The 13,210-nt window shown below is 37.9% G+C and overlaps 1 protein-coding gene across 24 annotated transcripts in view; it reads left to right on the forward strand.

The window, feature by feature from the left end:
• Window positions 1–13,210, forward strand: part of SYNE1 (spectrin repeat containing nuclear envelope protein 1) — a 445,076-nt gene that overhangs the window by 179,690 nt on the left and 252,176 nt on the right. For all 24 annotated transcript variants that reach the window (XM_070488115.1, XM_070487809.1, XM_044761490.2 and 21 more), the window contains 6 exons: window positions 839–992; window positions 3,098–3,726; window positions 6,548–6,727; window positions 9,191–9,341; window positions 9,671–9,829; window positions 11,024–11,206. In XM_070488115.1, coding sequence (XP_070344216.1) covers window positions 839–992; window positions 3,098–3,726; window positions 6,548–6,727; window positions 9,191–9,341; window positions 9,671–9,829; window positions 11,024–11,206 — 1,456 coding nt within the window. The remainder of the gene's footprint in view (window positions 1–838; window positions 993–3,097; window positions 3,727–6,547; window positions 6,728–9,190; window positions 9,342–9,670; window positions 9,830–11,023; window positions 11,207–13,210) is intronic.

Raw genomic sequence — 13,210 nt, forward strand, 5'->3', positions numbered from 1 at the left:
GAAGTAGAAAACATCAAGAGTTCTGGTTTGGGGGCTGGCCCCGTGGCCAAGGGGTTAAGTTCGCACGCTCCGCTGCAGGCGGCCCAGTGTTTCGTTGGTTCGAATCCTGGGTGCGGATGTGGCACTGCTCATCAGACCACGCTGAGGCAGCATCCCACATGCCACAACTAGAAGGACCCACAATGAAGAATATACAACTATGTACCGGGGGGCTTTGGGGAAAAAAAGGAAAAAGTAAAATCTTAAAAAAAAAAAAAAAAGATTTCTGGTTTGTCCACACAGGACAACATCACTTTTGCCCTTAGTTAAACTTATTTCAAAAACATATCATCAACTTGTTACTGAGAAAGAGCCCCTGGCCCAACGCCCATAGAAACCAATACCGTGACACTGACTTTTGAGAAAAGGAAAGGCTATATTGCAAGGTCAACTGGCAAGGAGATAGGAGGCAAGGCTCTCAAATCTGTCTCCTGGATGCAAGGTTGGGGTGAAATTTAAGGAGTTAGGGGGAGAAGCTGATTGGCTACCCTCAGATCAGTCGGTATATGGTAATCAAGCTGCTGGAAGCCAGATTTTCCTTTTGGAGGGACTTCTCACTTCCTAAAGGGTTCAGACAACAACATTTCTGAAGATTCTTGGTTCCAGGGTCATCCCGTGGCTGTGGGTTCCTGCCTGGCACATGCACAGTGCTCTCTGTTATTGGGCAAGGTTTAGTTAATCAACAGCAACCTGTGTTAAGGAGGCAAAACTAGTTTAAGCTGGCCCATGCTTTACGTGCTTTTTCAAACTCTCTGTTCATTTGTGGGACATTTTAACATTAACATCTTTCTCTACATAGGATTAATTTTCTTCAGTCGGTGGTTGCTGAACACCAGCAATTTGATGAACTGCTGCTTTCCTTTTCTGTCTGGATTAAGCTGTTTCTCAGTAAATTACAGACTACTTCTGAGATAAATCTAACAGACCATCAGGCAGCTCTCACTCGGCACAAGGTACAAGGCATTCTTTTAAGATGGAAGAAGAATTTGTTTGTAGAAGGGAACTGTTAAATTATAAAGGGATGCAACATTTGAAAAAACACCTGGCAGCACTTTAACTTTGTATTCATGTGTAAATGTTTTAATAATGGAGCATATGGGTCCAGGGAATGTGTTATGCAGATAAATTAAGTAGAAAACCACTTCAGATAAAATAGGCAACCACCTTAAGATGCTATTTCTTAAGCGGAGCACGTGATTTCCAGGGTGAAATGATGAGAATGTTCATTTTTAATCTTCCTAGTTTGCTTTGTTCTAATACTGAAAACTGATACTGAATTCCAATTCAGTTTTTAATGATGTTTTTCTGAATTACTATTTAGCTTGAAAGTTATTTAAAATTTATGGTTTATTATTCTTATTTACAAATTATGCATAATATCTATCCTGGTATCAAAAAACTTTTTTTAAATCAGATGTTGATCAAGTATTGGGATAGTTGGAAATAAGCTGCATAATAAGCATATAACAATATTTAATGATAAAATATTTAGTGTTTATGAGTGCCCACCCTATTCTGGGTTTGCTCATTGGTTTTACCCAGAGGAAAAGTACTTTTTCATGTCTTCATGACCAGGGGTAGTTTTACAACTTGGAGCAAGGTGCCCAAGGAAGTTAGGCTCCAACCGTCTAAAGGGACTGGGAGATATGGGCACCATTTTCCTTGATGAATACATTTCAAAAGGATGACTCCTGGGTCCTTGAGAAAGATAGTCTTGGGTTGTAAAACTGTCCTGAAGCTTTTAAAAAGATTTATATCTCAAAGGGGCAGAGAATGAGTTTGTAAGTTTTCTAAGGTAAATGCTCAAAGAAACCCTCTAAAGTTTAGTAGTCAAGCTAGGGGGAATATTAAGGCCACTGTGGTCAAGATTAAGATGGGGAATAATTTCTCTTTAATGGGAACCATGCTAAGATTGTTAGCAATTCTCTGGTAGATTTTAAACATGATTTATTGTGAGCTGGTCAAACTTTGTATACAACAGTCCCACCTGGTTAGTCTAGATTTCTTTAGAGAGAAGGCAGCTAAAACTTGTGCAGGTTTTCGTCTGTTTTACCCGCTACTTCTGAAGAGAGGTTCATGTTCATCTCTTCCCACACTCCTTTCCTACAAGCTCTGTTAGAATTCGCTGTATTAAATATATATTTTAACATCTTCCAAACTTTCAATTTCTTTTAACTATGTATATAAGTACCATAACTTTTAACTATATATGTTACCAAGCAAGGGCCCACTGCCCAATGTGCATAGAAGTCAATATTATGACACTGGCCTTAGAGAAAAGAAAAGGCTTTATTGCAAAGTCAGCCAGCAAGGAGATGGGAGGCAAGGTTCTCAAATCTGTCTCCCCAGTTCTGGGTTTGGGGTGAAATTTTAAGGGATTAGGGAGGGCAGGCTGTAATGCAGAAGAGCTGGCAGGACAGATTTTGATTGAAAGGACTTTAAACAAGACCATTTACAGTGAGGTATGAAAAGGGCTTTAACACCAGATCCTCATGGACAATGGACCCCTCACTTCTGAAAAGGGTCCAGCTTTCAGGTTCCAGTCATGTCCCGGTCCTTTGGTTTGGTTTAGGGGAGAAACCTTGGTTGTAGGTGTTATTTCAGGTCAAAATGTTTTCCTCTGTACACTCCAGCTCCATGACTTGCAGTTTGGCTCACTGCCCTGCAAGGTGACTTTAACATTCTGTTATTGATATAATATGGCCCATTTGAACTGGTCCTATGGTTACATATGTACATATACATATACACATTTTTCAAATCTTCCAATTTATGTGTATGTATATATATAAAATTTCTTTCAACTATTTCTATCCACAAAGAAATTCTTTTCCATTGGATGAATTAGTTCCAAATCAGATTTGTGTTTTATGTGAAATTGTAGATGAGCAAAATGGGAAATTTTAACAACACTTCTAAAAGATTCACCATAGATGACATTTTAATACTATACCATCTGTTGTATTTAAAATGTGTCTTGACATCACAAATCCTGAATATATCTGTGTCGTCAGCCATGGTGCCTCTGAGGATTCAATAGCCCTCTCTTCCCTTCCAGGACCACGCAGCAGAAGTAGAGAGCAAAAAGGGAGAACTGCAGAGTCTGCAGAGTCACCTCGTGAAGCTGGGTGCTCTGGGTCGAGGGGAGGACCTCCACCTCCTCCAGGGCAAGGCGGAGGACTGCTTCCAGCTCTTCGAGGAGGCCAGCCAGGTCGTGGAGAGACGGCAGCTTGCCCTTTCCCAGCTGGCTGAATTCCTACAGAGTCATGCCTCTCTGTCAGCAGTTCTCCACCGGCTGAGGGAAACGGTGGAAGCAACCCACAGTATGAATAAGAAACAGTCTGACTTATTAGAAAAGGACCTAAAGAATGCTATCCAAGATGTTAAAACATTAGAATCTACTGCCATCAGTCTTGATGGTGTTCTCACCAAAGCCCAATATCATCTTAAAAGTGGAAGTTCTGAGCAAAGGACTTCCTGCAGAACAACAGCTGATCATCTCTGTTTTGAATTAGAGAGGATCCAGAACCTTCTAGGAACCAAGCAGAGTGAGGCAGATGCCCTGGCGGTACTGAAAAAAGCATTCCAAGACCAGAAAGAGGAGTTGCTGAAAAGCATTGAGGATATCGAAGAGAGGACTGACAAAGAGCGATTGAAAGAACTTACCCGCCAAGCCCTTCAACAGAGGTAAAAGGAAACTGTGTTGACGCCAGTTGTCTCATTTATTTATTCCTTTCTTAATTTTTGATGAGAAAAATTGGCCCTGAACTAACATCTGTAGCCAATCTTCCTCCTTTTGCTCGAGGAAGATGGTCCCTGAGCTAACATCTGTGCCAGTCTTCCTCTGTTTTCTATGTGGGATGCTGCCACAGCATGGCTTGATGAGCCGTGTGTAGGTCTGCACCCAGGATCCGAACCTGCAAACCCTGGGCTGCTGAAGTGGAGAGTGCAAACTTAACCAGTATACCACCAGGCCAGCCCCTTGTTTATTTTTTATTTGTTCTGGAATTAATTCTTGTGCAAAACTTTAATAATACCATATTTAGCAACTTCTTCTTTTAGTATTTTGAGGATAAAAGTAATGACTAATTGACATTTAAGAAGTACTAAAATTTCTTTGGTTTCCTCAAGGATTTTTCTAAGGGCTATATATAAGCCACTCTGAGATCTTATTTATAATAGAGTATATAGATCGTATTATCTATTTTTAAGCAATTTTTAACTGATAGGAAAAGGGATTCATCTTCTGTGACAAGAATGAAGGCAGAGGAGCCAGCCCCGTAGCTGAGTGGTTAAGTTCACACACTCTGCTTCAGCAGCCTGTCATTCACCAGTTCAGATCCTGGGCACGGACCTACACACTGCTCATCAGGCCATGCTGTGGCAGCATCCCACGTAGAAGAACTAGAATGACCTACAACTAGGATATACAACTATGTACTGGGGCTTTGGGGAGAAAAATTTTAAAAAGAGGAAGATTGACAACAGATGTCAGATCAGGGCCAGTCTTCCTCACTAAAAAGTGTACTTTAAAAAACAAAAGTTTCATATGGTTTTAGAAAAAAAAAAGAGGATGCAGGCACAGGAGAAAAGGAGTGATTCAAGTAGATTTGTAGTTCTGGTGGTAAAAGCATGAGAGAATTCCTCCCTTGTGGCTGCTAGCCCCTCAGAAAAGACTGAGGAGCTCATGAGTTGAGACTGAGCAACAGGAAGTTGGCAGAGAGAAAATGGTGTGAAATTGTTCCCTTGTAGAGAGGAAATGGAAATGATACCTCCAGAGCTTGGTAAGGTGATGAGCTGTCATTTGAGATTTGTATTCATTCACTTAAAATGAAACCAGTGAGAGCCAGCCCTGATGGCCTAGTGGTGAAAGTCCAGCACTCTCACTGTTTCGGTGGTGGTCACAGGACCACACCACTCATCTGTCAGGAGCCATGCTCTGGTGGCGGCTCTCATAGATGAACTAGAAGGACTTACAACTAGAATATACAACTATGTACTGGGCTTTGGGGAGGAAAAAAATGAAACCAACCAGTTTAGCAAAATGGTTGTCCTCAACTACTTTGAACTGTTTGCTTAGAGGTATGTAGAAGTGAGTTGAAACAAAGTTGGGGTTTTGTCAGGTGAGTTTAATGAAGAAGCTAGGAGGTCAAGGGAATTTTCCTGCCACAAATTTGAAAAGTAATTTTTTTACAGTAGCCTTCTTTTCAATATTATTTTTCCTTCTTAATAGAACCTTCTCCCTACTCATCTTCTCACAATCCCTTTCTCTTCCATTTTTTCAGGGGATAAAGAAACAGCTGAAATGCATTCATGTCAATGCGTCCATAATTGATAAGGATTATCTTGGCCCTGCCAAGATCATTGCCATTGGCTTCCAAACATTAAACCAAGGCTTTAGTTAGATGACAATGGCTCCTGAAGTTACACATCTCATGGGCAATAAGCTATCTGACTAGTTTAACAATAAACTTACAAAAGGGAATTAGATCTGGGGAGGAAAAAATGGCCTCCAGAGTAAAGACAGAATGAGGAGCAAGTGTGGCAAAGGGTCAAAGGACTGGCCTAGGAAATCAGTGGGAGGATTGGTGCTGCAAGGCCACATCACCCTCTCTGGCCTGCCGAGGCCAGGCAGACAGGAGATCCTAAAATTGCTGGAGAAGGAGGCCCAGGTTGGACTCAAGAGCCGTATCGGTACTCAGAACACACAACTCAGCAAAGTCACACGGAGGCTACAGAAAATGTTGCATTAAATTGATGGCTGTATTGAATCCCAGCCATGCTTATGCCTCACTGTATGACCTTGGGCAAGTCACCTCTCTTCCTGTAAGACAGAGCTAATGACAATGCCTGCCCCTGGCCCCTTTGTTTTGGGAATTAAATAGGATAATTCATGTTTACTCACTTTACAAACTCTACGGCACTATGTTAAAATGCAAGCATGAAAGAGTCAATGGCTGCCTCTATGTGGCCACTTTTTACAAATGCTTAAATATTAATATATTAGGGACAGAAAAAATTATCATTTTCTCATACTAATCTTTTCAATAAAGCCAGCAATTTAAGTTTTTAAAATAAATATTTATGTGGTGCTCAGTAAAGCTGTTTTTATTTTGAATGAAACAACCGTGATCTTTAAACACTATTTTACATGAATTTGACCTCATGGCACAAAAGGATTTCTTACCAACACGACCTTGCAATAAGTACTCTCCTACTTTGCCTACAAGGTCAGCCCTAGTCTTAAGAGCTTTATACATGAAAGCAAAATTAAAAAAGAATACAAACTTAATAGAAAGTTGAAGATGAGTGGTGAAATAGGCTTTAAATATTTTCTGGGGTACAATCTGAGTTATGCAAAGTTAACTTTAAAAGCATCTTTACCAGTTGATATGCATTAATTTAATTGGTGTCTTAAGAATTTTTCTAGCTATATGTGTGCTTTACGGAAAGGAAATATTAGTTCGTTACCTTTAGTAAATTAATAGTAAAATATTTTAATTTACAGGCTGAGAGTCTTTAATCAGTTGGAAGATGAATTGAATTCTCATGAGCATGAACTATGTTGGTTGAAAGATAAAGCCAAGCAAATTGCCCAGAAAGATGTAGGCTTTGCACCTGAAGTTGATAGGGAGATCAACTGCTTAGAAGTCACCTGGAATGATACCAAAAAACTCATTCATGAAAAGTAAGTCCAAAATCTCTCAATTGTTGTTTTTAACTTCTACTTATTTTGTGACATTGGGCCATTACCTGTTGATTTGCGTTGGTGTGACCAAGAATTAAATACCTTTTGCCATCTTAGGTATTCTGTAACGTTAAAAATGGAGTGTCCTACAGAACTTTATTGAGGACGTTATCTGGAGGTAACAGTTACGTGCATGTGAAATTCAATGCTTAAAAGCAAAAGTTTCAACAGTTTCAAAGTGCTACCATGAGATTCTTAACCTCTGGTTTTGTTGTTGTTGTTTTGTTGTACTTGGTTATAATTGAGGTTTGATTTTCATACAGCGAAATTCACCCTTTGCAGTCTACACCCTTAAACTTTATGTATTTGACAAACTCATACAGTTGTATAACAATCCTGATTATCACATTTCACACTAACAGTTCCACCACCTGAAAAAATTCCCTCCTGTCTCCTTGTAGTCAGTCCCGCCCTCACGCCCAGTCCCTGGTAACTATTGATCAGTTTTCTGTCTCTGTAGTACTGTCTTTTTCAAAATCACATATAAATGGAGTCTTTCCACTTTGGACAATTATAAATAAAGCATCTATTAACATTCGTGTTCCATTTTTTGTGTGTACGTAAGTTTTTATTTCACTTGGGTAAGTACCTAAAAGTGAGATTCTGGGTTATCAGGTAAATGTGTGTTTAACTTTATAAGAAATTGCCAAAGTCGTTGTACCATTTTGCATTCACACTAGGCACGCATGAGAGTTCCAATTGCTCCATATCATTTCCAGCACCTAGTGTTGTCAAGTTTTTGTTTGTGTGTTGGACATTGTAATAGATGTGTAGATATATCTTCTTGTGTTTTTAATTTGTATTTCCTTGATGACTAATGATATCAAACATGTTTTGATATGTTATTTGCCATCTATATATCTTATTCAAATCAGCCTGTTCAAATTAGCTAATTTTTCTTGGATTGTTTGTTTTCTTATTATTGAGTTCTTTTTTATACCAATATAATCCCAAGCAAAATACTGGCAGAATTTTTTGAGGAAATTGACAAGCTGATTTTAAAATTTATATGTAAAGGCAAGAGACCTGGAACAGTATAATTTACAAAAAGAATTGGAGAATTCACATTACTCACTTTTAGTGCAGTGTTGGCTAAAGGGTAAACATACAGACCAATGGAACAAATGGAGTGTCCAGAAATAGACCACAAATACACCCTCAGTTGATTTTTGACAAAAGGGCAAAGGCAATTTGATGGAGAAAGAATAGGCTTTTCTATAAATAGTCCTGGAATAGGTGGTCTCCATATGCATTAAAAAGTAATGAACTTCAATACATACCTTACATCACATACAAAGGCCTTTTAAACAAAATTGAGAGCACATTGTATACTGTAGACTATTAATGTATGCTTTTTTTTAATCATGTTGCACAAACTTTATTTCATGATATTAAACATTTTCCTAAATTGTGACGTATTGAGATTGCACAGTATTCAATTATAAAAATGTATCGGAATTCATTCAGTTAGTGCCTACTTTTAGCATGTGGGTTATTTCTATTTTTTTCTCCTGTTATAAATGACGTTGTGGAGAATATCATTTTATCTAAAACTTAGTGCACATCTCTTTCTTGGCAAAAATTTCTTAATAGAGAATTCCTTGCTCGAAGGCATTTTACTCTTATAAACAAAAAACATTATCTTTTTTTGGCAATTTTTCAGGGGATTCATAGTCAATGAAAATTTGTGTCACTGAAATGGAGAAGAAAATCTCATATATATTTTCAATATTCAGCAGTGTTTTGTTTGGGTTTTTTTGTTTGTTTTGGGAGGGTTTTTTTTGCTTTCCCATGATGCGCACCATTATGAAGTAATTAAATCATGGAAAAATTAAAAAACAAAAATTTGTTGGGGGCTGTCCTGGTGGCATAGCCGTTAAGTTCGCATATTCCACTTCTCGGCAGCCCGGGGGTCGCCGGTTCAGATCCCAGGTGTGTCATGGCACCGCTTGGCAAAAAGCCATGCTGTGGTAGGCTTCCCACATATAAAGTAGAGGAAGATGGGCATGGATGTTAGCTCAGGGCCAGTCTTCCTCAGCAAAAAAAGGAGGATTGGGATTAGTTAGCTCAGGGCTAATCTTCGTAAAAAAAAAAAATTTGTAGACATCTATGTAAGTTTGAGTTGTCAAGAACGTATGCTGCATCTTTGCTTGTCACTGAGGTCACAGATTTTGCTTTAGTGGCTGTGTGCATTCTTCATTCGTGGAGAATAATTAGACATTAGAGTTAAGTCAACCTGACCAGGAATGTTTTGACCTCAGTAGGCAGAAATACGGTTTTCTCTTGATTCCATCATTCATCTGTGAAAACATTTATGTAGTTATGTATCAAGTCTAATCATAGGAATCTCTTTCCTTTCCTGATACATGATAATAAATGATCTTTTTTCTGTCATCATTACAGCCAGGGTCAATGCTGTGGACTTATTGACTTAATGAGAGAATACCAGAATCTGAAGTCAGCTGTATCTAAAGTCCTAGAAAAGGCCAGCAATGTGATTGCAACCAGAACTACTATAAAAGATCAGGAGGACCTGAAATGGGCCCTATCCAAGGTAATAATTCAAAATGTGTTTATTTTAATAGACTATTTTAGTACATCTGATTTTTACTCATAATAGATTCTCTATTCAACTCTTGTTGGTACATATAGATGTAGATAATTTACACTAAAAAGCTCAACCCTTTTTTTTTTTTTTTTAGGAATATTGGTATCCTAGGATTATAGCAATTCAAGAAAATTACATTATATATGTTCATATAGTTAATTAATATCACTGGTTTCTGCATAAGGTCAACCATGAATTAAATTTTTCAGGGACAAATGGTTTTAAACTCTTATCACTGATTATTTTATTAATTAAAGAAACCTTTATGTCCGCAGCATGAAACTGCCAAGAACGAAATGTGTAATAAGCAGAAAGAATTGGATAACTTTACCAGTAAAGGAAAACAGCTGTTATCTGAGCTGAAAAAAATTCACAGTAGTGATTTCACCTTGGTGAAAAGAGACATGGAGAACACCGTGGACAAATGGCTGGATGTAAGCTCATCATCTGGGACCCTATGAACAGTTTATCACACTCTCAATCACGTTTTTGGGCCAAGGATTTTTCAAGGATGTGAATTCCATTTTTATCTTTTAATGCAAAATGCGAAATGATATTCTGAAGAAAAACAGTGTTCACATAAAGTTTAGTAATAGTAAAAGAATTATTTGCTTTATTTTGGTAAAATTTATTGGCAGATTTTCTAGAGTTTCACTCGATAGCTTCAATCACAACAAATTTATAACTCTATACATTTTTCATCTCAAAGCTCTGGAATAATGGATAGAAATAGAAGAATAACTTATAAATACCCTACAGAATATTAAAACATAATGTATAATAATTTAAAAGTAATGACTATAATCTTGCATTGAAAAACATTGGACTTATAATTTACATCCATGGATTTTAGTTCTTGCTCAGTCATTTACTAGCTGTGTGATCAGAGAACAGGTTACTTGATCTCTCTGGAACTCTACATTTCAATCCATACATATCTTACATTGTCTTCCAGCTCAAAAGCCCAGTGATTCCTTTGCCCCCCTATCTAGGTTCAGATGCTCAACCTACAATGGGTTCCCTTACTTAAGCTAAATTACTAATGTTAGACATTGATTTTGCACACTATAATCAAATAATTTTGTGACTTCAGAAAACCTTATGTTCCTCCACTTTTAAAAGGACATTCTTATTATGGGAAGAGTATTAAGCAATAATGCTTTAAGCATGCAAAGTTGGTTGCTCTCCTTTGTATTTACTTATCCTGTAAACATGTTTAAGTCTATTTTTACATCCCAGCATTATAAATAAACGGGCTTATTGTGCCACTTTCAGACATAAATTCAATTCTGCCCTAGATGGACTCCTATCCTGTAGAGTTCAACCTCAGAGTGAGTTGCATTATAATGGACTCCAATAGATCTGTAGTTAGTTTCCTAATTTACAGATGAAAATCAAATGTCTCGGAAATTCAATCAACCCTCCCAGTGACGGAAAGAATTTATGTAATGGTTAGCATCTTCCTGAGTCACGTGTACAACTGGTTTATGATAACTTTTGTAAAACTTTTTCAATCAAAATATGATTTTCTGATTAAGGAAGCATTGACATGTTTACTAATTTGATGGGGCAAAGAGCATCTTAAAGACTCAGACTATTAATGATCTGGCTTCTATTTCCTATCCCAGGTATCAGAGAGAATTGAGGAAAACATGGATAAGCTGAGGCTAAGCCTGTCCATTTGGAATGATGTACTGTCAGGTAAAGAGGAGATCGACGGATGGTCAAACACTTCTGTTCCACAGCTGGCCGAAAGCATCAGCAACCTGAATAACAGCCTCAAAGCAGAAGAATTCCTAAAAGAATTTGAGGTAAATTCTACCCTCATATGGGAGCTAATTGACCAGAATACAAGGAAAATTGTTTCTTTGTTTTGAAGTTCATTCTTCCTTTCAAGATACATATGAGTGAAACAAAACTCTTAACTTTTACTATTTGCTTGAAAGTTGAATAGGCTGTGGATAAGAGGGTTTTTGTGGTTTTTTAATTTTGCCTTTTTGTCACTTCTTAGTTGGGGCTCCTTGCTTAAAGTATTAGCATAAAACTAAAATCCCATAAAATCTATAATTTTTCCCATTCATCTGAGAGTATGGCACCTTCCTACTGGAAAACCAATTGAAAGTGTTTGTAATTCAGTATGACTCAGTATTTATTTTTTCTTCATTCAAACAAAATGTTTAGTGAGTACTTACCATGTGCTGGACACTAGTTCTAGGTGCTGGGCTCTTCCACTTCCTTTTCAGAAATGGAAGAAACTGGAGACTGGAGTGTTACAGGCTTCCACAGAATGTGGCCTTTGAAAGTTCTAGTCACCAGTTTATTTTAAACATTTAAAATTCCCATTTCTTGCATTCATTTATTCATTTGCTCATCAAATTCTTAATGAGTACCTAAAATATGTCAGAGCCTGTTTTAGACACTGAGAATATAGTAGTAAAACAAAGTCTTTACTCTCATGGTATTTACGTTATAATATATGTTGTGTGTAAAATGTCAGGTAGTCATTGGGCTATGATGAAAAATGAAGCAAGGTAAAAGGAAAGAGAGGGACAAGAGATAACGTGTTTCACAAAGCATATAACTGACTGTCCTCTTGGTGAGGGCCGAGACTGTTCACCATTGTATGCTCAGGCATCCAGCACCGTGACTGGCACACACAGGAACATGATACATACATGAGTGAATGACTGTAGTCTGAAAACAGTAGAGTTGAATCATCTCTATTACCTAAGCTATCCAGCTGTCTTTGACCCAAAGAACATTCTAGAGATTTTTCTTATTTCTAAGGACAAACAGAAGTAGGGGAAATTATCCAGACCAGAAGTACACTTAGGAGAAGGAGACCACAGTCTCTTTAGTTGTTATCTTTGACATTAAATTAACATTACAGCTCAAACAGTGGTGTGTACTGGAATAGAGCTTGTCCTACCTTGTAAAACTCAGTTATTACATTTTCAGGAATTTTACAAGCCAGTGTTAAACCCAACCATTATTAACAATTAAATTGTAAATAAAGTTACCATTAAATAAATTGTAATGAATACTCAAAATCTACCACGTCCTAATTAGTATTCTACATATTACTGTTATCTAGACTCAAGTTATTGACATTTATTGTATCTGTGTGGTAGACATACTGTAGAACGGTGGACTACTGTGCATCTCTTCCAGCTCCATGTGCAGTGGCATCATGTTATAGTTCGAAATGGTGGTAAATGCTACAAATCAGGGCCAATTTTTGGAGAGCCAGTTGTTAAGCCAACATATAGTTCACTCCTACTCCTGACTCTGGGATCCAGGGAGCCACTGGGCGTCAGTGGGCATTCGATATGTCCTGGTTCAGTCCCTCCCAGAGATGGGTTTTTATGTTGCTGACTGTCTGTGTGGTACACCAGCTAATAAAATCAGGGAACTGCATTCAGCGCAGTGCCTAACAGTGTCACTGCTGCTGCAGTGCGGCAAAGGAAGTGTAGGTGCATGGGTGTGATTAATTGCCCAGTCTGCTTCTGGAGAAGTGGCAATGGGCCTGACAGTTAGCTCATCACATCTTACTGCACAAATAAATTACTTTCGGGACTGAAAGTATCAGGAGGTTTGTTAGTGTCCACAAAGCACCAAAATAGGATATTTAAGTTGAGAGGGATACTTGATTAAATGTTCCTTTGTGGCCCCAAATAACGAATGATACTTACAAGCATCTAATTTGTTCAGTAATGATTCTTTGCTTGTTCTTCCTTCTTTTTCTGTTAGTGTTGGTGCAAAAAAAAAAAAAAAAAGGCAAAATATTAGATGTCAATTTCCTAATTGACCTGATT

The sequence above is a fragment of the Equus asinus genome, chromosome 1 (assembly GCF_041296235.1).
Source record: "Equus asinus isolate D_3611 breed Donkey chromosome 1, EquAss-T2T_v2, whole genome shotgun sequence".
Lineage (NCBI taxonomy): Eukaryota > Metazoa > Chordata > Mammalia > Perissodactyla > Equidae > Equus > Equus asinus.